The sequence below is a fragment of the Apis mellifera genome, linkage group LG4, assembly GCF_003254395.2.
Source record: "Apis mellifera strain DH4 linkage group LG4, Amel_HAv3.1, whole genome shotgun sequence".
Lineage (NCBI taxonomy): Eukaryota > Metazoa > Arthropoda > Insecta > Hymenoptera > Apidae > Apis > Apis mellifera.
Genome location: NC_037641.1, coordinates 8,083,670 through 8,107,358, shown reverse-complemented (window position 1 = coordinate 8,107,358; position 23,689 = coordinate 8,083,670). Strand labels below are relative to the sequence as shown.

Below are 23,689 nucleotides of genomic sequence, written 5' to 3'. Positions count from 1 at the left end.
TTCCCAAACCGTGGCCATCCCTCCTTTTCTTACCCCAAACGTGGTGGCCGAGCACGAGGGGGTTGAAAACCGCTCCGCCCAGCCACGTGACTGCCGGTCGGCGAAGGGAGGGAGGGAGGATGGAGAGAGACGGGAACACGCTTGGACGCGGGAGAGACCCCTCCACCCCACCCAGAGTTCCTCCCCAACCCTCTTCTCCTTCCTTCTCGTCGGCTTCTCGACGACTTTATGCCTCATAAAAATGATATAAAATTTGTAAAGACGGAGCGGCGTAACGACCGTTACGGCCCCGCCGTATGGAGTGGGAGATTGAGGGCTGGAGAGAAAAAGCAAGAGCTGGAAAAAAAGGGGGGAGAGGGAGAGAAATCGAAGCGGATCGCGGAGTGCGTCCTTTGACGATATATGATTTCCTCGAGGGGATAAAAATCAAGGAAAGTTTCGTAAACTTTGAAAATGGACGCGAAAAAATGTGTAATAACGCCTTCCATCGATCAATCGTACGTTTCGATTAATCTTCTCGAGGGATGTTTTCGCGCACGTGATATGAATTTGGATTTTTATTAATTAATTTCGAACGATGAAAGAAATAGTATAGCGAATATCATTTTGAATATTATTTTTTTCGAGATGAGAAAAGTAAAAAGATCGTTATTCTCGCATTGATTCAACGAGGAAGCGAATATATCCGATCTATCGATCGATCGATCATGTTTACGATTACGCGAGATGCGCATCTACGCCGATTCATCTTTATCTCGATGAATTTTTATATTTTAGAACGGTGCTATAAATTATTATATTTATCTTATTGGTCAATTGAACAACAAAGTATCAATTAATGACTGTAAAATTTAATCTTTTTATATCTTTTTTCTGACGATTGCAAAATGAAAAATTCTTTATATATATATATATATATATAGATACACTTTTATTAAAATAGTGAGAAAAATTTACAATCTCTTTCATTTTTCAATAATTATCTACTGCTACAATAAAAACGAGATATAATCGAATGTTGATTAATAATACGATCGATTACAACGAAATAAATAATGCGATAATCTCCGTGAAGCGAGAGAAGCTTCGCGAAGAAGCATCATCCCTTGCTACGAGTGGTGCCATTTTTTACCATTAAACCAATGAACGGTGAACAAGGTTTCGTGTTGTGTATCGGTTCTTTGTTCGTTGACAGAAGAAGAGAGCAGGTTACGTACAAAGAAACGTGTTATCGCGTCACAGATACGAATCTCGAAAACGATATTACGAGCGAAATATCGATTGTTTGCCTTACGGACGCTTTACTATCGCTAATAAAACACGGCCGACTCGTGTCGGCGGCAATTGATCTGCCGCGGCCATAGAAATGCCTCGTACCGATAGATCCTTTATGGTACACGTACCGACCATCCAAACTGTTTATCTAGAGCGTTATGTTAAATAGAGCGCTAGATAGTTCTATTTTCCATCTGGGGAAACTGGGTTATTAGATCGTTCGAAAGGAATTTTCGGATAGGAAAACGATGAGTTTTCAGTTTCGTTATTCGTATTCGGATCATGAGTTTATCGTCTTATCGTCGTTAAAATCATTTCATCGCGATGATAAAGTTGTATTATGATATATTCGTGATAGTAATTATTTTTTCCTTTTTTTTTTCTTCTTTCTTTTTTTTCTTTACAGAAATAACTCAATGTCGAGATAAATATCTATTTCGCTTTGAATTTATTTCATTCGATAGAATGAAAAAAAAAAAAGAAATTGAAGTTTTCTTTTCTTTCGAAAAAGAATGAAATGATGTGAACTTGTTCGATTTGCTCGACGCGTTACCAATTTTATTTATTCGTCGATCGTGAATATTTAAATTGTGAGAAAAAAAATTTAACTCTTATGTTAATTATTGGGCGAGTTCGAAAAGTTTGTGAAAGCGATCGAAAAGAAAGTTTCATAAAGGATATCTCGCGCTTCCTATAATCCAGTTCGCCGATGTTAAGACTTCGCGAGAGAGGTTCATGACGAGAGACGTGAGATTTATGCTGTTCGAATCCTACGATTTGTCTTCTTACAGCTTACTTTTATAAGACTGTTCTCCTTGCTTAGGTGCTTGTTGCCGTATTACGAGAGATCAACCAAATTGAATTTATTTTTATGTTCGTACGTGTTCTTAATAGATATTTTCCATGTGCATCTTTTTCATATCTGTGAAATTTATTCACCAATATATAAAGATTTAACCAATAGTTGTATTATCATAACGAATATTTAAAAGATTAATACAAATTCTAGAAGAAGTAGCTTGGAATTATTGGTTAATTATTCGAAATAAATATATCTCATATAAATATATATTCTTTAACGTTGACGATCGATCATTTGTATAATTTAACATTTAAATTGAATAAGATTGAACGCCAGTCAGACAGTGTATCCAAGTCGCCCTGTTAAACGAGCCATTCGTAGCTGATAAATGTCTATCTTATCCTTTTACGGCATCCCGGCAATAACCGAGTTTATAGGTATCGTTCCACCGATACGAAGCAAATGACAAGTATAAGTAAGAAAGAAGTTGTCAATTATTAATTTTCAATAATTAAACATAAATATACAGATTTCACGAGGCGAGAAAACGATACAAAACGATATATAATTTTCGTTTTAAAATTTCCCCGGATAATTAATCCGATTAATCGCACGATTTAATTGTACTGCGAATCGAATTACACCTTTCATCATATGTCAAATGGAAACAACTATGAATAGTCGTTGACCGTGCGTGGTAGTTATATGTTCGGGTCAGCCGCAAAGCCCGGCTGTCGATCGGCTGCATCCGCAGATAATCTATAATCCTTCAATTGCTACCGCATTACAATAAATAGGAATATTGTACATATTCATATATTCCCCCCCTCCTCCCTGCGTGTCATCTCCCCCGCGACCAGAAGTCAACTCCACAACTCGAATGTGCGCGTCAACCGTTAATTTCTGTTATAGAAATCGAATGTAATTCTTCAGAATTTTCATTTCATAATGTAACCTATTGCTTCAGTTATTATTATTCTCCAATCATTATTCATATTCATTCCACTCCATTCCATTATTATTATTCCATTACTTCTTTATTATTAATTACTACTTTCTTATACATAATATTTTTGTTCCACTCGTTTCGTTTCACTCCCCATTACCACTCCATTACTCGAGTTATACACATTTAACTCAGAATCGATCATAATAAATATCTATCTACGAAAAACAGTTTCCTATCCGATCCAAACACTCGGATATTTACACCTCGGGATATTTAATGCTATCAATTCGATGCTAATCAATTGGAAGAGAATTGAGGTGGGCCGGTGGTTGGCCGCATTCGGCCGCATTCTTAACAGTCATCGACCATTAATTTGCCAGAGCGGGCGTCCATAACTCGGTCGGCCGCTTCAAAAATCAGGAAACACCCTGCACGTACACCTCCCCCGTCCCCCCTCACGATATCACGAATCCCACCAGCGGCATCGCCTCTCCCACTCCGTCCCGTCCAAGTCACACGCACACAACGCCGATCTACGCCCACGCCACGACGCGGTAGGCGTGGCCACCTTGTCATTTGTCTCCTCTACTTTTCCCGAGGCGTTAGGGGATCCCGGGGATGGCGGTCTCTGTTCGTACCTTGACGTATGTACTGCCGCTGCTACACCAGCCTCCCCGCTCTCCTCCTCCGTTTTCCGCGTCTCGTCTTCGTCGCGGACCGACGGCGGCCTCCTCCTCCTTCTCCATCTTCTTCTTCTTCTCCCCTCGCGACTCAACTTCGAACCTCGTCGCGGAGACTTTCTCCCTTTTTCGACCGCCAAATCATCCGCTTTGTCATTCGCCGCGTTCATCTTTCCTTTCCTCGTTGCCCTTCGCGATCTTCGCCGAGGCGAAGTTCCCTCATCATCGATCCGCGAGCAACTCTCTCTCTCTTTCGCTGTTCTTTCACTCACGATGACTCGTTCTTTTTTTCGCAGGGATTTGGGAGGGATGTTTGATGAGATCGGGCTATCGATGGTTTATTCTTAGCCCGTTACTTATGGAGGATCGCTTTCAGGGTTAAACTTTAGAGGGTTGTTTCTTGAATCTATACATTGCGTCAAGGGTGATTTTTGTTGAACTTGAAGTTCTTTGGGAAGGATTGATATTTATATGGCTTGTTTTATTTAATTGCGTGTAATAACAGGTTTCGTTACACGATTTGTGAAAATTAGAAGGTAAGATGTTATATTAATGAAAAATAGAAAATCTATATGCAACATCGATTAGGATATAAACAATAATTAATCGATTAATTAATTTGATCAAAGTTATTTTTACAATCAAATAGCACAGTCACGCGTCGAAATGATAACACGAATATGAGATAAAATATCGTTTTGAAAATGGCCGAATTGAATGTATTCCATTCTTGGAGTTTTTTTTTAATCTGATCAAACTCTAGACTATTGCAAACGCGAAGATTTCGATCGGACGAAAGAATTTGAGAGATAATCATCGTTCGATCTGTGTTAAAGAAAGCTTTTGATTTTTTCCTTTCCATTTAATCAAATTTAGATACTTGGCTCGCAACTGCAACGTAAAATACCACGATCCAAATTACAAATTCTCTTTAAATAAGTATCCATTTAAACCTTCTGTAAAAATTCTCCATTTAATTCCTCTCGTTTTTCCTCGCTTCGATCGAGCACCTCGATCCAAGGAATCGTTCGAACCAAATTCGTATCCGACACACCTCTTCGCTCGAGACAGCCAGCACAGAGGCCGTCTAAGTCTATGAAGACAGATATTTGCTTCGACCGAGATAAGACTAGCGATAACTGCATACGCTCGCCTCGAATCTCGAATATCACGGGAAAAGATTTTTCCAATGTAATACATATATCTTCGTAGGAGGGTTAAGATGGCGACGAATCGCAACGAAAGCGTGACGTATCCGTGAAAAATCTTCGAAAAAAAAAAAAAGAAAAAGCATTACATTCTCGAATTTTGCAAATATTCGCCGGAGGAAATCAAGAGCGGGATGTCGGCAAGGATTAAAAAGCAGCGCATGACAATCGTCAAGGCGACAAACGTCAGCGGAAAGAGACGAGGAACGATAATCGGAAGATAGCGTACGAGTCTCGTGGAGAAGAGGGAAATAGGAAAAAGGAAGAACAAGGGGGTGGTGTGTGCGTGGTGTGTGCGTGCTCGATCGAGGGAGAGAGAGAGAGAGAGCCAAGAACGGAGTGTGCACGTAGGAGGGGCGACGTGGACGCCGTTGGAGGGGCGAGCGGTCGGCCGAGTGGGGGTGGATGAAGAGAGGTACGTCCACGATAGCTACGAACATAGGCGAACCGGTGACTGTTTCGAACACGACTGGAAAGAGAGGAAACAGGCGTGAGAGATCGCGGCAACGAGGGAACGGGACGGAGAGTGTCGAGTAGGGGTAGAGCGAGCGAGAGAGATAGAGAAAGAGAGAGCGAGACGTCCAGAGTCGGCCAATCGAGGGGTGTCGGGGACGAGGTGACGGATACAGGCGTGAGAGATCGTGTAACGAGGCGAGAGACAGAGAGAGAAAGATAGAGATAGAGAAGGACGGCGTGGAGTGGGAGCGAGAGGGGACGAAAACGAGGAGACGAAAGTGGGGATGGATAGGACGGGACGAGGAAGAAGGATGGCGGGTAACCGGTGGCCGAAGGGATGAAACGGGGGGGCACGAAGACAGGAGAGATCAGGGCTGGCGGTGCGAGGGAGACGGACATCTCGAGGGAGATAACGCGAGCGGAGTGGGAGAGCTGAAGAGAGAAGGAGTACGAGTTTGGAGGGGAGTAAGAGCAAGCGAGCCAGGGCGAGGCGCAGTCAGACAGTCAGGCAAGCCGCCCGGCAAGCAAGGAAGGCAGACAGGCTAGCAGGCAGCCAGTGCACCAGCCAAGACCACTAGATCCGCTCGGCTTACCGACTTAGAGACTTAAGCCGGCAGGCAGTCCGAAAGGCTCAACCGGCTAAGCCTGGCGGACCCACCTACTACCGACGCGCGGCCACTACACGTTCCATCTACTACGAAAACCGGCTACACTACCGCGACCTGCAGCACCCGCTCGCGCTTTCTTACGCTTCCTCTGTCTCTCCCTCTCACTCTCTCTCTCTCTCACTCTCTCTCTCTCTCAGACACACACACACACACGCACGCACGCATACACGCACACATACTCTCCATCCACGCTGTCTGTCTGTCTGTCGTTCCTTAACGCGTGGCCACGTTAAGGTGAGAAGAGCAGCGGGACTAACGGAGCGTAGCCGGCGCGCCACGTTTCCGCTCGCCGATCGTCCGTCCTCGTGATGTCACGCCGCTGTCCTCGCGCCGAATTTTCGCCCACGGCCAACCCGTGAACCCGAGGCACGCATTTCGCGCGTAGTCCACGAGTCCGTGGAAATCGTTGGTGTTGGCTCCGGTGGTGAACGAACGATCCGATCCGCCCAAGTGTATATAACGGTATATATAAATATACATATATATATATACGTGTATATACGAGAAGGTTTTCGGTGTCGCGTTTTGTCTGTGATGTCTGCCTGGATATATAACACATATACGTATACGTTGTGATCGAAGTTGGAAGACGAGGCTGGGAACACAGTGCAGTGAAGGGGTTCGATGTCCAGTGTCGAGAGTCCAGTTTCGAGGAAAGAGAGGAAAGACCGCGCGACGTCTTTCGTACCTGTTCTTAAAAGAATCCTTCGTGGAAGAAGGATCGACGAGTTGTGGGGAGAGGGAGAGATCGGCAAGTGACAATCTGGCAAGTATCCGCGCGAGGATTTGCAGTACGATGTGCGGTAGATACGCGCGCGGCGCAATTTGACGCCTGTCAAAAGGGGATTTGATCGAGGGGATTGTGCGACCACAAGTGTGCGATCTATTTGAAAGAAACCACTTTTCGTTTCTCTGCTCCAAATCTCCCGCTATCATCATCTTACGATCACCCTTGCGTAACGAGTGTACACGCGTCGTTTATCTATACGATTAATCGGTCGTGTGATCCTCGTGCAAAGGAAACTCAACCTCGCCTCGACCGATTCTATGGAAGTATCGATCATCCTCGATCGACGCGCGCCTCGATCGTCATCACGAACTCCTGAAGTCGCAACGAGCCAACGCTCCCCCACCGGCCCAATCCGACGGGACGACAACTCGTTGTTCGATCGCCGGCTAAAAGACTATCCTCCGATTCGCTAATATCCCATATGACTAACCTCGTCAAAAATCGTCGAGTGCAATCGTCGATCAAGGAATCGTGGATCAACGATAATCGAGAGATTCGCCATCTCTGACGTTCGCCGCATCTCGCGGTGGAAGAGGAAGAAGGAAGAAGGAAGACGATCCGTTGCGGATCTCGAGCCGACGGCCGTCGCCGTGACGAAAGGGTGCGACGTTGCATCAATTGTGGTGCTCGTGGACAATAATTGAATCGACGTGTTCGATGCGTTCCTGAGGCGATAGAGACGAGTCCCCAGAGATCGGTTTGATCCCGCGGCAAGCGTCCTCGCGACGGGGGGAGGGTGGCGCACGTTGATCTTGGCTCGCGTTGTACAGATCAGTCAACACGACGTTAACCTTCTACAGCATGGAAAGGGGCAGCGGGGGCGGGGGGAGCCTCGAGCTAGCCGGCGGCGGAGGAGGAGGCGGCGGGAACACGGATCTATGCCTTCAGGATCTGGTGACGGGATCGACGGCCGGCCTGTCGGTCCAGCATCACCAGCACTCGGCAGCTGCCGCGTCCATGGCCGGCCTCCACGGCGATCATCTTCAAGGAGCGATGCACCACCACGAGCTGCACGGCAACTCGCACCACGACGCCTCCATGCTGCACAATTCGAACCATCAGTTGCACGAGCCGTTGGAGAAGCTGAAACGTGGTGAGTCGGTCACAATATGAGAGCGGGGGGTGGGCTTCTCGCGCCATTTCTCTCTCGTTTCCAACTCTCTTCTCGCCAAATTTCTTCTTCTTCTTCTTCTTCTTCGCACGATCTTTCTTGGTGAAAAAGGAAGAGAAACGAGGGAAATGCGCAAAGTCGCGTACACTTGATTTAGGCTCGAGCTTCGAGAATGAAATAAAATGAAGGATTATCCGGGTTTTTCCTGTTCTCGTGCGCGAAGGATGAAATATCCTATGTATTTGCTTGATGCGATGTTTAATAAGGGAAACGATTATATTTCGGCGGCATCCGTTTCTTTATATTCTTCGTGTTTATAAATACAGAGGGATGTATCCATTATCTGGCGATAAGTGAAATTAATTAGAGTGTATCGTGCGAAATACTGTGAGCTAGATTTTAACAGTTCTTTCTTTGTTAAAATCTTAATCGGTACTCGTGTTGTTTCATCGTTGCAAAACTGTTTTGGTAATTCGTCAGTGTACTCGAATATTACTTATCGTTCCACTCGAGTGTTCTCGTATCTTCTTTCTGTCCAACGTAACATCCATATTCGATCTTTTCTCGAAATCGAAAGATCGTTATACATATCCGTATATTTCTCTTCTCCGTACGAAGTAAGCTAAAAGTCGCAGACGATAGGAAAATCGTTATCGTTGCAGACAGAACTCATCGTACAGAAATCGTATATTTTTCGTACACTTTTTCAACCAATTGTATCAATAAAATCGATGAAAGATATTCGCAGATTAAATTTGAGTGCAGTGGCCGAGATACATTGTTTACAGCGTTTACGTGACAAGTATAATAATTTTTTTTCCTTGCCAGCACCGATCAACCGCGCCGATACGACGGAAGAACATTGCTTTTTTTTCCTTTTACATCGACGGCCACCAATATCGGCGATAATCGCTTGTACCTGGGCTTGTCAATTCATGTGATTTTATTATTTGCGATATAATATCGATTACACGGCCGATTCGTGTTCGTATATACAAATACACAACGCCTTCTTGCTCCCAAATCGTGCGTTGCGTCGTTTCTGTTATCTTGATCAGAAAATCTCGTATCTTTGACGTAGCAAATTTGCACGTACGACGTACGCCAAGATTAAAAAAACACACCTACGAATCCTTTGTTCCCTTGATACTTTTCGTTGTTCCATTATCGGTGTGGATAATTTTTCTTTTTCTATTTTTTTGTTTTTTTTTTTTGTTGAGAATCAAAAAAGAGACGCTCCGTCACACAGAATTCGACGACGATTTTTATCTATATTTATTTTTAACGAACGATAAATTTTCCAATTTATACACGGAACGACGTGTATAATCGGGCCGATTTTCACGAAAACACGGGTCACCACTTAACTCATGATTCCTGGCACGGGGGCGTGGATGGACGGAGAGATAGAAAATACAAATTTGTGACATTTTTTTCGGAGCGATTTTTACGATTTCGAGCGAAAATTTTCGAGCGATAAAACAATATTGTACATTGATTTTTGTCAAGTGCCAACGGAGCGCAGATAAAATATTAGTACGAATAGCTTTGATAAGCATTGCGCCCGTCGTGTTGTTCCAACTTTCATATACATTATACGAGTGAAAAAGTTACGTTGATGCAACAGGGAGACGGAATAGAATTCGAAGAGGAAACTGTCGAAATATATTTACGGATAGGTGTAATTGTTATAATTTCAAGATCATTCTTAATTATTTTTAACGTGTGGATAAATGTTGTACACAGAGATAAGAAATAATTCAAAGTACGATTATTATTATATTTCAATTTTGCGCAAAAGAAAAAGAAATACAAGTTCTGTTTATTTTATCTTCAAGGTAGAACGTTGATAATCTTGAAATCGTGTTCTTCAATTAATATTCTTCGAAAAAAAAAGTATATCTACTCTCTTGGAAATTTTTCATTCCAACGTTGAATGAATAATACGTATCATTACATCTTCGTTGCTCGTAGTCTCTGATAATTGCATCGATTTTAATCTAATTAATAAAAGAAAGAGTATTTTCCCTGATCTCTCCAAAAATCTCTCCTCGACTATCAGGTATATCAAATTAAATTCACGTTTCGTGTATTATATACGAGCTCGAAATTCCCTTCAACGAGCCTTATCTTTCTCGAGGTGGTTCCAAAGGCAGGAGAGCATGCGTGGCGGCCTAATTTTTCTCATTGAAACGCGGGACGGGCGATGGTGTTTCGAGGCCGAGAAGATAAAGAAGAAATGGAGACAACGATCGCGTGAACAAACATCGAGGCGCGAAGAATTCCGGGCGTACATATCTCTTTTTACAAATTCCATTTCTCTCTGAAAGAGGAAAAAGAGAAAGAAAGAGAAGAAAAGAGAGGAAAAGAGAGGAAATTACACAAAAAAGGAAAGATCGAAGGTGCACGAGTAGCGATGAGTCGAGGACGAAGACGATCTCTCAGTGGCGCCACCACCTGTTTTGTGATTCATTAACTCACCGGCTTATCGGGATAAGGCAGACTTATCCGGGGCTCGAACCCGACACTGCGGCTAAACCCGATCTTATTCCAATGGCATCCCACCTATCCCCGTTTCAGTTTCATTCCTGAACCTGGCAATTCCCACTTCCAGACCGCAGGTATCTCCCTTCCTTCCTTCCTGTTCCATTCGTTTGCGAAATCGCCATCTTTTCCATCGTTTCGCGTAATGCACGATCCGCTCCCATTCGATTCGACGGGAATTCGATACGTCGCTCGCCGAGTTGCTCGGATCTCGAAAGATCGGAATGGTATCGAGTTGTATCGATCGTCCACTTTCCATGTTGATTGACTGAAAATCGAGACGATTCGATAGAAATTTCCTTCGATTTTCATTCGATCCTTCTTTTTTTCTCTCCGAAAAATATATATCATTCACTGTTTCTTTTCGAACATTTAAAAATTACTCCTTGAATCATTCAGAAACTATCTCTATTTCATCATCAAGAAATCCCTATTAATATCGCATCGATGCAAAATAAACAGAGGCGAGAAAAAGATCGATGATCATTGAACGTGGGGCGAGCCACGTTTCAAAATCCAATCTCTTCTCGCGGAGGAATGAGAAAGGAAATCACCCATTTGATAAATCTGTTATCCCTTTCGGTCAATGCCAATGTATCCCGATATTTTGCCAACAGGCGGGCATACGGCGCGGCGGAGAGGATTTTCGATACCCTTCCCTTCGAGTCTAGTCATTAACCACCCCTTTATTATATGGCCGTGCGAGATCGGCAGCATCCTCCTCGGCAGATGCGCCAAAGTCAACCCTTGTTGCCTCCGTCTAATGGTGTTGACAAATTGCTCGGCTAGCCGCCTAGGTTTTCCCCCAGGGGCGGCTCACGGTAAAACTCTTCTGGCCGCAGACTCATTGCCATTTAGACGCGCAATCTTTCAGATCACTGCGCCACAAGATGTATCGCGGTCCACTTTCATCGATTCTCGCCCATCGTGAAGCTGAGTAATTGCGGAGAAGAATACGTACATCTTCGAAATGGTCGAATGATGGATATTTTATCGAAATGTAGTTAACATTGTTTAAAAGATAGTTTTACTTTTTTTATCTTGCAGGGAAAATTTTTAAGTTATCGATCAATTCAGCCGAAAGGCCGTTTCTTATGCACCAAATTGGATTGACAGTAGAGTGTGCGTAATAGATAATATAAATAGTTTTATCAATGTTTATTGATATCATTGATTTTTTCTTTTCCTTTTTTTTAGTATTTGAACATTCATCGAGTGTGTGATTTAGGTTAAATTACAAACGATAATTTGAAATTTATCTTTTTCATAAATTTCTCTCTCTGTAAAAGAAACTTGAAACGATTTAACGGATCTAATTTCTATCGTTCGAAACACTTTCGATCGATTCTTTTCCAAAAGCGGACTCTTTTCCACGATAAATCGTCAATTTTATGGACGACCATCTCACTGGTGGGGACTGGGGAGGGAGGGGGAGGCATTATAGACTCCGCAGAGACAGTTAAGTCGGTCGATGAGCCGAGCTATCAAGCCGATTTTCTGCCTCGATTTTCTCGATCACCGAGGCAATCGTGGCGCTCTTCTAAGCGCGACAGGAACCAAGCCCGTGGGATCAACATAGAAATGAACTGATTTCCTTCCCATTATCTCAGCTGGCGCGGCATCGAGGACGCCTCGGAAACAAGATTCGTGTACTCGGTAAGGGTTTCGATTGAGGCGAGGCGAGGCGAGGCGAGGCGAGGCGAGGCACGTGGGGAGGAAATTTCTGTGCGTGCCTATGTGTGAGAATCCGAAACCATGAGAAAAACCGTCGCAAAACTTGCGGTCTTTAAGAGGGTGTAATCCTAGAAGTGGTTGAAAATATAGCAGGTCTTTCTACGAAGTTAATTCTAGCCTTCGTCAGAGGTAGAGGGGCCCTCGGGTTTTGTTTTCTTTTGTTAAACAGCTTTGAAGGCGCTGTCAATTTGAATTAATTACAGGGCGTGGTAAGTTGGAATTCTGGAATCGGTGTAATATCGACGGGAATTTTTAAGATTTTTATTTTTTTTTCAGCAGATGAAAAACAAAGCTGAACAATTTATGATGCGAAAGTTGATTGAAAATTATTTCGAAGAGAATTATTTAATTTTTTTTTCTATACAATTTTTTGGAAAATAAATGGTGAGGAGTGGAGGGCAGATTAGATTCCAATTAATTTTCGTGATAACTGGTGAGGGGGGATTTTCCCCGGTAGCGCCATACAGTCTGAGAGGATCTTTCAAAGACATTCTATCCGCAGACTTTTCCGAAACGCTTGTGACACGCGTGTTACAAACTCGAAAGACACACCGCTCCTCTCAGATTACTTATCGGTTCCATGTGCTCTCGCCTTGTGTCAAGTTGAAACTAAACAAATTGCTTGACAAGCGTTACCGATCTCCACTATACCCCAGGAATCGCTCGACGTGTCCATCTCGGGGCAAACGTACGTGCCATTTTCTTTCACGCTTAACCGATTATTAACGATTCTTTTGAGCCAATAATCCCATAAATATCCCATAATCTTCCCTAATTTGTAATTCCGTTTCTATGTAAAAAAAAAAAAGAATCAATCTCTCGATCTTGATCGATAAATATATCTTTTTTTCCAAAATCCTCTTTCACTCGTCTCACAAAGCCTCACGAAAAATATCATTTTTCGCTGCACGCGACAAATTTTCGACAAAATTATCTCATTTAACAAAGGAAAAAGTCAATGACGTGGAATTCCAACTCCCCCATTTCTTTCTTCTGAAATTCCGTATCATTCTTCGCGTATTTTCACAAATTTCGCAGCTCGTGTCTCCACCCCCCCTCCTCGAAAAATATTTCCAAAAGAAGAAGAAGAAAAAAAGAAAGGAGTCGCCAAGAATACCATCGATCGATGAGCGTTTCCGAATATTTATAAACGTGGGTCAGGATTTTAACGGCTGTACGGGATATTTAACCCTCGGTCGTTGTCCCAATGACGCGGCCGGCGTGCTTGACTAATAAACGACTTCCTAAGGAAGCCAAGGATTACGAGATTAGAGAGAGAGAGAGAGAGAGAGTGGAGAGAAGACTTTCTCCCGGAGGTCGTGGAGAGGCTGTGGCTCACAGGTGCCACGACGTTCGTTCTTCGACCCCCGCGCACGTTTCTCCACGTCCGAGGGGTGACTGATTCGGGTAATTATCGGCCGTTCTAACGTGCACCCGTTTCTAAAATGCATCTTGCTACGTGACACACTTTGGTTTTTCCTCGACCGAGGGACAGGAAATAGCGGCGTGGTCAGCTTGTTATGCGGGTAGACGTGTGAATGTTTTGAGGATGAAGATTTTTTTTTTTTCGAGAGAGAGATTTTATCTTGTTACGTGATAGATTCGTGATAGATTAGATGTTTATGCAGATTTAAACTGAATCTATTTTAAATTTTTAATTATAATAATTTAATTAGGTACTCTTGGATATTGTCTTGTTGCATATGATGTAAATTTTTGGATAAATATCTGCAATTTTTTTTAGAAATATTTTAACTTATTTGTGATAGATTCGTGATAATTAGATATTTATGCAGATTTAAACTGAATAAAGATCCATTTTTGTTCTTTAAATTTTTAATTATAATAATTTAATTAGGTGCTTTATCTTGTTGCATATGATGTAAATTTTTGGATAAATATCTGCGATTTCTTTTTTTTAAAAATATTTTAACTTGTTTGTGATAGATTCGTGATAATTAGATGTTCATGCAGATTTAAACTGAATCCGTTTTAAATTTTTAATTATAATAATTTAATTAGGTATTTTGTCTTGGATATTTTATGTCTTGCATATGATGTAATTTTTGGATAAATATCTGCGATTTTTTTTTAGAGATATTTTAACTTGTTTGTGATAGATTCATAATAATTAGATATTTATGCAGATTTAAATTAAATAAAGATCCATTTTTGTTCTTTAAATTTTTAATTATAATAATTTAATTAGGTGCTTTGTCTTGTTGCATATGATGTAAATTTTTGGATAAATATCTTTGATTTTTTTTTAGAGATATTTTAACTTGTTTATGATAGATTCGTGATAATTAGATTATGAAGATTTAAATTGAATAAAGATCCAATTTATCCTTTAAATATTACGATATTTAAGCAAGTATTTTGTTTCGGATATTTTATAAAGATAATCATGTGCAATTTAATAATTTGGAGGTTAAAGGAATAAGAAATCAAATTCTTGTTAATTATTTTAAGACGCTGTTTTCCCCTTTTTGTTAGAAATGAACTTTGGTATAAATTTGAGAATGAATTTAAAGAAATTTATCCTCATCATGTTCGCGTTATAGAATTTCGCGCGAATGATTAATTTCGTGTGACTTCCGAAGGAAGCCACAGCTGCGCGATACGGATATTTTAGCGACCCCTTGTAACCCCTCTTCACCGCTGAGTTACACGAGCGACACGCTCCGCTAAACACCCACAATTTTTACACCGCGTGCCATTTTATTTATGTCCTCTCGCATCACCCTCTCATTGGCCGATTATCGACCACAACATTCACGAACCGTGAAACACTTCTCTACAAGCATCCGCAATTTTTGCCGCGTCCCATTAATCATAATCGTGGAACGATGTGAAATTAGCACATGCAAATTCGGTCACCTACGCGTACGGAAATTTATTTATTTGAAAATTTATTAACACTTTTTTCTAAACTGAAAAGGGAGAAGAAAATTTCCTTTTCATCTCAAGTACGATTTATTCCCATCGATAAACAACAATGTGATTAACGCAATTGCAGATTAATTTGTTATTATCGAAAGAAAAAAAAGGGTCCGTTTAACGTTGGAAAAATCCTTGTGAATACATTTTAACTCTTTAAAACCATTAAAACCATTAGATGAATGTGTTAGGAAAGAAAATATTACTGTAATAGTAAATCAACAAGCGGCAAATGTCAGTCCTCGCCAAATATCACTTGATCGATGCCGCGGATATTGGTACAAGCTTTATTGCAGCGCGAGTAAAATTTCCGGGTAATGAAAGCAGCGCTGGAATAACTCTCCATCGATAATTTTATATATCGGAGATTACGATGCACCGTCGGAGATTATAATCCCCGGATTTTATAACTTTCATGGGCCACGCTCATCGAGATCGACGTTTGCGCGTTGCGAAATTGAAAAAAGGAAAATTATTTTTGACACGTATATTTTAAGCGGTTAATTCGAACGAATCTTTCTTCTTTCTTTCTTTCCTTTTTTTTTTTTAAATAAGGAAAATAAATCGATTATTAGCAAATATATAATATTTTTCCTTATCAATGATAGATCAAGATTAATCTACGTGAAATATAATATATAATAATTCGTACTAATTATTACTTTTTCTCTCCTTTTTTTATAATACTTAACACGCCTATATACCGTTTATCATTATCTAATTATATACTATATTTATCTATTTACTCATCGCTCCGATAATATTCCCAAAAAATATTTTTCGAAACTATTAATAATTCGAACAACTTATCAATCGTTGCGATAAACACGCCAATACTCCACCCACTCGTCCTCTGGATAGATCTCAAAATAGAATATTCTGAAAAAAAGAAAGAAGATAACGCGAAACAATAAGCGATAATGAGAAGGAGGGGAAGGATTGTTTCGATCGGCGTGCGTGAAATCGATGGGGTTTATTCGGGTCGGGAACGGCTCGGCGGCGTTGTCCTCTTCGCCGGCGTCGACGGTCGGTCGCATGCACAGTCGCCCCGTAAAATCCGTGCGGATTAGCGATCCACTAATATATCCCGCGGGCGTAAAAACGCGACGAAGCAGCTGAGATATTCGTTCCCTCGCCGTTCGTCCTCGCCGCGCTCAGCCTGCGCGCCGGTTTGTCTCTTTGGCATAAAATAAGCCCCCGAAACGAGCGGGGAAAAGTAATAAATTTGTGAGTTACAACCTGTCCTCTGTCGCGGACCTCTAGTTACTACTCTCTCTCTCTCGTATTTTTCTTTTTTCTTTTTTATCTTGACGATTCTTTCTTTCTTCGCGAGGGGAAAAGTTTCCTTTTCGTGTTTCTTTTTCTTTTGGGAAAGGAAAAATTTGAATGGATGGAGAAACAAGATTGTGGACAATAATTGAGAAGAAGTAATTGGAAGAATTATGAAAATTGTGAGGGAGAGAAAAGAGAAGAAACGTTGCTCGTAGAATTTCTTGGAATTCGCTATAGATCTTCTTAACGTGAAGGCGAGAACAAAGTTCATCCTCGCCATTGACCAATATGGTTGTCGAATGTTTGACAGGAAGGGGTAGGGTACGTTTTTGGCCACGTTCCCTTCCAACATCTTCCGCTTTCACGTCTCGTGTAACTCTGCCACGAACCCACGGAACGAACGGTAGAACCGTCAAACGATACGACACGTTAAGCCTCCAAGAACTCTGCAGGAGATCTCGTGGGAAACTATATATTGGAGAATATATATTGGAGAACGAAATAAGTAGGAAGGAATCGTAATAGGTGTTTGTCTTCCAACATCATAACGTTCTACGTGAATCGAATCGAGCTTATTAGAGAAATTTATTTTTTTCTTTTTTCTTTTTTATCAGAGTTTTATTATCATTTTCTCATATTACTTTTCGTGATTTGGATAAGTGTGGATCTTTATATCATAGATGGAAATATTTTATTTTATTATTAGTAAAGGAAATTTTCATCGATAAAAATTTGCTTTGAAAGAAGTTGCACAAAGAAGAAGCTCGTGCCACGGAACAGATCGAGATAGCGGCGTCGTTAAGATATTGAAACGTGAAAAATGGAGACCTATAAATTTCGCTCGGTTGAGTAGGTCGCTTAAATAGCGTGTGTCGGATCAGGATGTAGATTATAAGATTAACTCTAATCTTGAAATAATATACAAACTTCGGAACGAGGAAGTTGGAAACGGTGTACACCGGGTTTAATCAAAACACACGAGGAAAGATACATTTTTAGCGGGGGCCGTTATCCGTTGTCCGTCAATTTCGAAATTTTTCCCTTGTTACCCGATATGCACAGGATTACCATTATATTTACGATCGTTTCACGAGAGCGAAGAATAGAAGGAACGGCGAGGATTTTGGTAATTGTACGACAGACACGACAGTGTCTTTGTCCGTGGCCTGTATTTATTTATTTTAAGAACCGAAATCTCTCGAATCGAGAAGAAGAGGAAGAAGAAGAAGAAGAAGAAACTTACAAAACGAAAATAATAAAATATCGAGATATTTCTTTTTCGCTTTCAATTTACATTTCCACCGTAAATTTTATCTGGATCTAACAATAGGAAATTTTAGACTAGAATTTTTAAAATAAACTATTCGAATAGAAGTAAAGATTCGTTTCGTTTCTACGAGGAATAAACGAGAAAAGATCCAATAATTATATTTGTAATTATATCTCTGAAACATTTCACGTTCGAATTTGTATATATACATATTCCATTCTCACAAAAACATTATCCAATATTTATACCGCATCGCTTGTTTCGAAATTATCGATCAACGAGTCATCGCCACCGGTGATCCCTTCGTCGTTTATTTACAACGTGTTACATCGCTCGCATTCTTGTGTTACGTGTTACGCGATAAGTATCGCCGGAGTCCATGTTTCTTCTTCTTCAGCACTCAGATGCTGTTTGCCGAGGAGGCATCGCAGATAACGCGACATTACCGCGGCCTCTCCTTCCTCCACGGGGACTGGCCTTGGCAAACAACAAACCTCTCCTCTCTTCTCTCCTCTCCAGGCTTGGCAAACTTACTCCTCGTATGGCCATTCGCAGCTCCTTACACGTGTTCTTCGTCCCGATCAAATAATAACCGATCTGTTTGATCAGGGGAGTCTGGTTAGATCAGAGAATTATTTCGAGACTTCATCCCGGATGGAATTGTTACGCGCGTTGATTTTTACTCGAGAGAAAAGGAAAAGGAAAAGCGATAAGACACTTATCAGACACTTTCGAATCGATTAACGTAAATATTGCGCGTATGTAACAATATCGGAAGAATTATATTGTAATGGGAGGGAATCGTAATCGAGTCGATTGATTGCCTGGAAGAGGTTTCGCCTTTCTTATCGATTGTGAATCGAGATAATCGACGATTTCATTAACGAACGTAACGCGGAAAATTACGTTACGAATTCTGGAAAAGAATTCCTCTCCTCTACTTCGAAGATAAGCTACTTACAGTGTCCAACTTGGGAATGGATGTAAAGATGGTGTAAAAATCCGGGAAAAAATTTTGATATTGTACATCGATATCGACTACTTTATCGTGTCGAAGAGACGTTTCATTGAATTGATTCGATCGCAGCCAAGCAAATCACGTAAACAAGAAGAAGAAAAAAGAAAGAAAGAAACGTTGCACTTCAGTTTTATCGCTCGCGGCCACTTCATCGTCATAATTAAACACATTTCACGGCGAATAATTCTTAATATCGTATCGTGAAAACACGCGTACATCTCTCCCTCTCAAAGAATCGTACATTTAAACGAATGATATTTTCCCTTCGTTGGATTTTTTCATCGAAAAATTTCACCATTCGAAATCAAGAAGAGAGACGTCCCATTCGAAAAGAAGGGGAACAAAAATCGTGTAACCAACAGTTGGCAATATCCTGGAAGAGTGACAGGGCGCATCTTCGTGGCTCGTTCGTGGCAATCGTAAATCACCGCCGAGTTACGCGCCGACTAATTGTGAACCGCCTTCCTCCCCTCTCTCTCCTCCTCCTTTGCCGCCCCCGTGGAAACCAAATATAACTAAACGGAGCGAAACTAAACGGCCTGCCCGATTAACTTCTTGCTACCGACATGCTCTCGCCCTATTCTCGACCGCCACTCCCAAACTTTTTTCTCCCCCTCTTTTTACTTCTCAACTTTCGCTCCTTCGTCTCCTTCGTTCCTCCCTTCCCTTCTTTATTCCTCATCGCGCCACGCATCGTGTGGATAAATAAAAACGGGAAGACGGCAAAGAACGTAGCTGTTAATTATTGCGACGAAGAAGTGGAGGAAGTTGTATATGAAGTGTATACTCCTTTATATTTTTCTCGCGCGACGAGTTTACGATCCCGTTTGTTGTCGAGAAATTGGGATAAATTGTTCCTGTACGATAAATTATTCTTTTTCGAAAGAGTCTTCATATTGTATCAAAACTAATCGAATTTATTATTGCTTTATTAGAAAGATATGAAAAATAGAAAAGAAGAAGTATCCAAAATTTATTCTAAAAATTTATAAATATACGAAGAACGAGAGGAAAGTATGGAGAAACTCGTACGTAACAATTTGAAAATATTATTTCTCATTCTCGTTGGAAAGAGTATCGATATTTTATCGAAGCCTTGACCCTGCCTCGTCCTCATCCCCGCGAAGAGGAGACCCAGTTTCTTCTCTTTTCTCTTTTTTCGCCTCGCTAGAAGAGGAAGAAGGGGAGAAACGGCCCCGCGGGATCCCGGATTAGTAAAACGAAATAAGTTAGTAAATAGCGGAGCTTACGGAGAGAGAGAGAGCTTAGACGATGTTGCAAGAGGGTGTGTGATGCGTTTTGCAGTATGGGCACAGGGCGACTTCCGGGACGAGGTGACCGGGGGTTTGGCAAGGCTCGATTTGACGGGTCACGGAGCTCACACTCCCGGTGGAAGCAACCCCAGCACACCGGGCGCGACACCCACCACACCCTCCGGTGGATTTTCTACCGCACAACCTAGGTCCCGCACGAACACGACACACAGGCCGGATATCCGAAAAGGTACGCCTCGCCAATTTACCACCAACTTTTCTAACCCTCGTCCCCGCCTCTCTTCGAAACGAGTAATTAGTCTCTCATTTTCTTCTTCTTTTTTTTTTCTTTTTCTCCTGTCGCGCTTCACGATCGGCCTTTTGCTTAGAAATATTATATTATCGCGATGATATAGCAGATTAGAGATTCGAGATTGAAATTAGAGATCGGTAGAATTAATGGATTAATGGATTCTCTAAGAGTCGGGCGGATATTTTAATTTCTGCATGTTTTCTTGGATAGTAATTTTTCAGAAGGAATTAAGGAAGAAGTTTGTGGAAAATTCATTCGTTAAAATATATATTCAATAATGAAGATCCTCGAAAGATTTGGAACGTTCTTCTCGAAATATTAAAACTAGAAACACGCTTCATCTGAACGACTCCATCGTAACTCTAATCAATTACAAAACACGTTTATTTCAACGTGATACCCTGAATCCAACGATTGAAAGTTTCGATAATTTGTTGTTCGAGGGACGATAATAATCGCGAATAATGCCAGGTTATCACGAAAAGCCAAGATATAATAATAATTGCTTAAACGTAATTATTCGAAATCTTTTAATTAAAATACTCGATTGAACGAATAACGACGTGTTGGCGCGGTTGGCAAAAAGATTCGCGCATCGATCAAGTGGGATATGATGGGAGATTCGAGGGGGTGAAATCAAATGATCAACGAAGAGAGGTGTGGATGCAACGCGAGAAAGGCGAGGAAAATGCTTGCCGTCGTTTGTTTGCAGGTTTGTTCGGCACTTAGCCGGCACTCTCGCAGCCGCCCCAAATCCCCGCAAATTGAAATATCTCCGAGAGAGTCTTACAGGCCTGGTTAACAACAAACCCCGGGGACGGATCTCACTTCACTCGTTTGTAATCCCGAGGCGGGGGCGAGGCCTCTCGCTGCCTCCTTCGCGCGAGTCCGGCACGTTCCTCTCGTTCTTCCTCCCAAAGATGTTTCAGAATTTCAACCTCTTTGACGAATAAAATTTTCTCTCTCTCTCTTTCTTTCTGTCTTTTCCTCGCTGAAATTGCGAGATTTATGATTTAATAAATTCGATCGTCGAATTTCGAATTCTTTTTCAAACGAAGAAGAAGAAATAAAATTTACGAAGAAAGACGTTAAAAGAGTATATCATAAGTGTATATATTTATATGATATAATTAACACGTAGAGATACACCTCGTTTGATTTCATTATTGGATTGAATAAAGTTTCGTTCCCTGAATTGAAAGAAAATTTGAAAGAAATGAGGCGAATTTAAATTCAATTCGTGCACGAGAAATTCAATTGCATCGTGTGTAAAACCAATTAACGATCCAAACTAACCGATAACAGTCTCCTGCGCGACGCAACATTTTTATCTTCGATACTAGAAATATCCGTTTCCCGGTGAATAGTAAAATACACGGCATTACAAGCCGTGGTGGTGGGTGGATTAAGATTATACTGAATAAATTGAAACACGATGATAAAAGCGGTCGAAGCGATGACGGATTCCTCGGTCGGTATCGCCGCGACCGATATTACGTCGAGTTGCTGCTGCCTCTGTAAATAGATACGGGCCGTCTTAGTTAGAAGATAGTTAGCGGCATCATCAGACGCACTGATAGCGGTGCTCTTTGAAAAAAGGTGGTAATCGATCACACGGCTGTCAGTATGGGTAAGGGAAGCTGGCGATTTGCCGCTGCGGAGTCAGGGGTGAAATACCCTCACCTGTCACTGCCACGATCGAATGACGAACACGTACGCGTTATTCTCGCGCGGCAGAGATTACCGATCGAGCGGTATAATCGATCGGTATGATCGTTACTCGTCAAAGGCCTTACGTGTGTATTGTGTTTATCGCGTGCTTCGAGAGAACATATGTACATTTTCTTTTATTTTATTTTAATTTGCAACCGAGAAGATTAAAAAAAAATCGTAAATATTACAATTGGATTATTGAAATATTCTAATGAGAAAAAGGGAAGGAATAAATAATTCGAGTTAAAATTATTAGATACTATATAACAGTTTAATTTATTAGCGAGAAATGAGAATGGTTAATGTAATAAAAAAAAAAGAGATTTTTCATCCTCGTATCGCGCGATAAAGAGGTAAAGTTGAAGAAGATAAATTCGAAGCAAATCTTCGACTGCAACCTATTTGAATTATTCGTTTTTTTTCACTCGTTTCATTTCCCTCGTTTTCGACGAGAAAATATATAAGATCGAATTTATATAAATCGTAAAGAATCGCGGTGAATTCTCTTAGAATAAGTGTCACCATTTTCTAGGGAATGTGATATCTTAACACGTTTCAGATGTTGCGACACCGACAGAGGTGAAACACGAATTGGGAGCCGGTGGAGGGGTTGTCTCCCCTGACGGTGTGGTTGGGGTAAATAACGCGGACGATAAGGATGGAAAGAAGAACAAACGCCAGAGGCGGCAGAGGACGCATTTCACGTCCCAACAACTTCAAGAGCTCGAGGCTTTGTTCATGAGGAATCGGTATCCAGATATGTCGACCAGGGAAGAAATAGGTCTGTTCACCAAACTTCCAGAACCTCGTGTCAGGGTGAGCGATAATTGATATTAATTCTACGAATAATCCTCTTCGATTATTCTTATTATTTTCCTAACAATTCGTTAACTTTATTTATATTTATTTATATTTATTGTGATTTCATAATTAAATAAGTAAGGAGGAATGAGATAAATATTCGTTGAAACGACATTTCATTTAGGAAGATAAATTTTTGTTTCTTCATTTGTCGCGTTATAATTGATGAGATTTGTAGATGTTCGTAGATGTAAATAACTTAGATGAGTGACGTTTTGGCTGAAGAAACGAATCATTTCATCTTAACTTTTCGACTACATACTCTAGAATACTTGGAAAAATAAATTTTATCTATCGCAGTGAAGAATTAATCTTGATCGTTTTCGAATCGGATAAAAATTTAAAATTACGAAATTTATTTATACGAAAAAATTCCAGATCAGAAACTTTGGAGTTAAACTTTCGACAAAATTCTATACATCAACGAGTCAATTTCGCGACTAATTATTTTCAATTCGTGGTATCGTGTAGAGATAATCGGTGATTTTTTGTAAATTTTTTTGTTATTTTCGAAAAGCAAAGCATCAGCGTTATCAGCGTTTCTTTTTTCTTTTTTTTTCTTTCGCTCGTTATCGACAGACGTCTAATTTCGGATAACGATCTCCGAGGTTGGCGAAAATCAATCGATCTCGATGCATTGTTTCTCCCGCGTTGTGAAATTGTATTTTTGGACGTGTGAGAAGATCTATGCCAGAGCTCGAAACACGAATCAACGGTGACTTGGAATCGAGTTGATCAAAGTAGCAGCAGAAAGTTACAATGGAAGCATTGATGCGTTCAAGTATCGATTACAAAGGCAACAATTCATGCTCTTTCTGCTCGATACCTCGAG

At 41.1% G+C, this 23,689-nt stretch overlaps 1 protein-coding gene across 7 annotated transcripts in view; it reads left to right on the top strand.

Moving 5' to 3' along the window:
• Positions 1–5,360: 5,360 nt before the first annotated feature.
• Positions 5,361–23,689, top strand: part of LOC100578446 (pituitary homeobox x) — a 31,452-nt gene continuing 13,123 nt past the window's right edge. Inside the window, exons 1-3 of one of the 7 annotated variants that reach the window (XM_016911966.2) lie at positions 5,361–7,921; positions 20,023–20,220; positions 22,574–22,812. In XM_016911966.2, coding sequence (XP_016767455.1) covers positions 7,630–7,921; positions 20,023–20,220; positions 22,574–22,812 — 729 coding nt within the window. In that variant the 5' untranslated portion in view covers positions 5,361–7,629. Of the gene's footprint in view, positions 7,922–20,022; positions 20,221–22,555; positions 22,813–23,689 lie in introns of all 7 variants that reach the window. The other 6 variants (XM_026440121.1, XM_006562658.3, XM_026440123.1 and 3 more) reach the window with 6 other exon arrangements.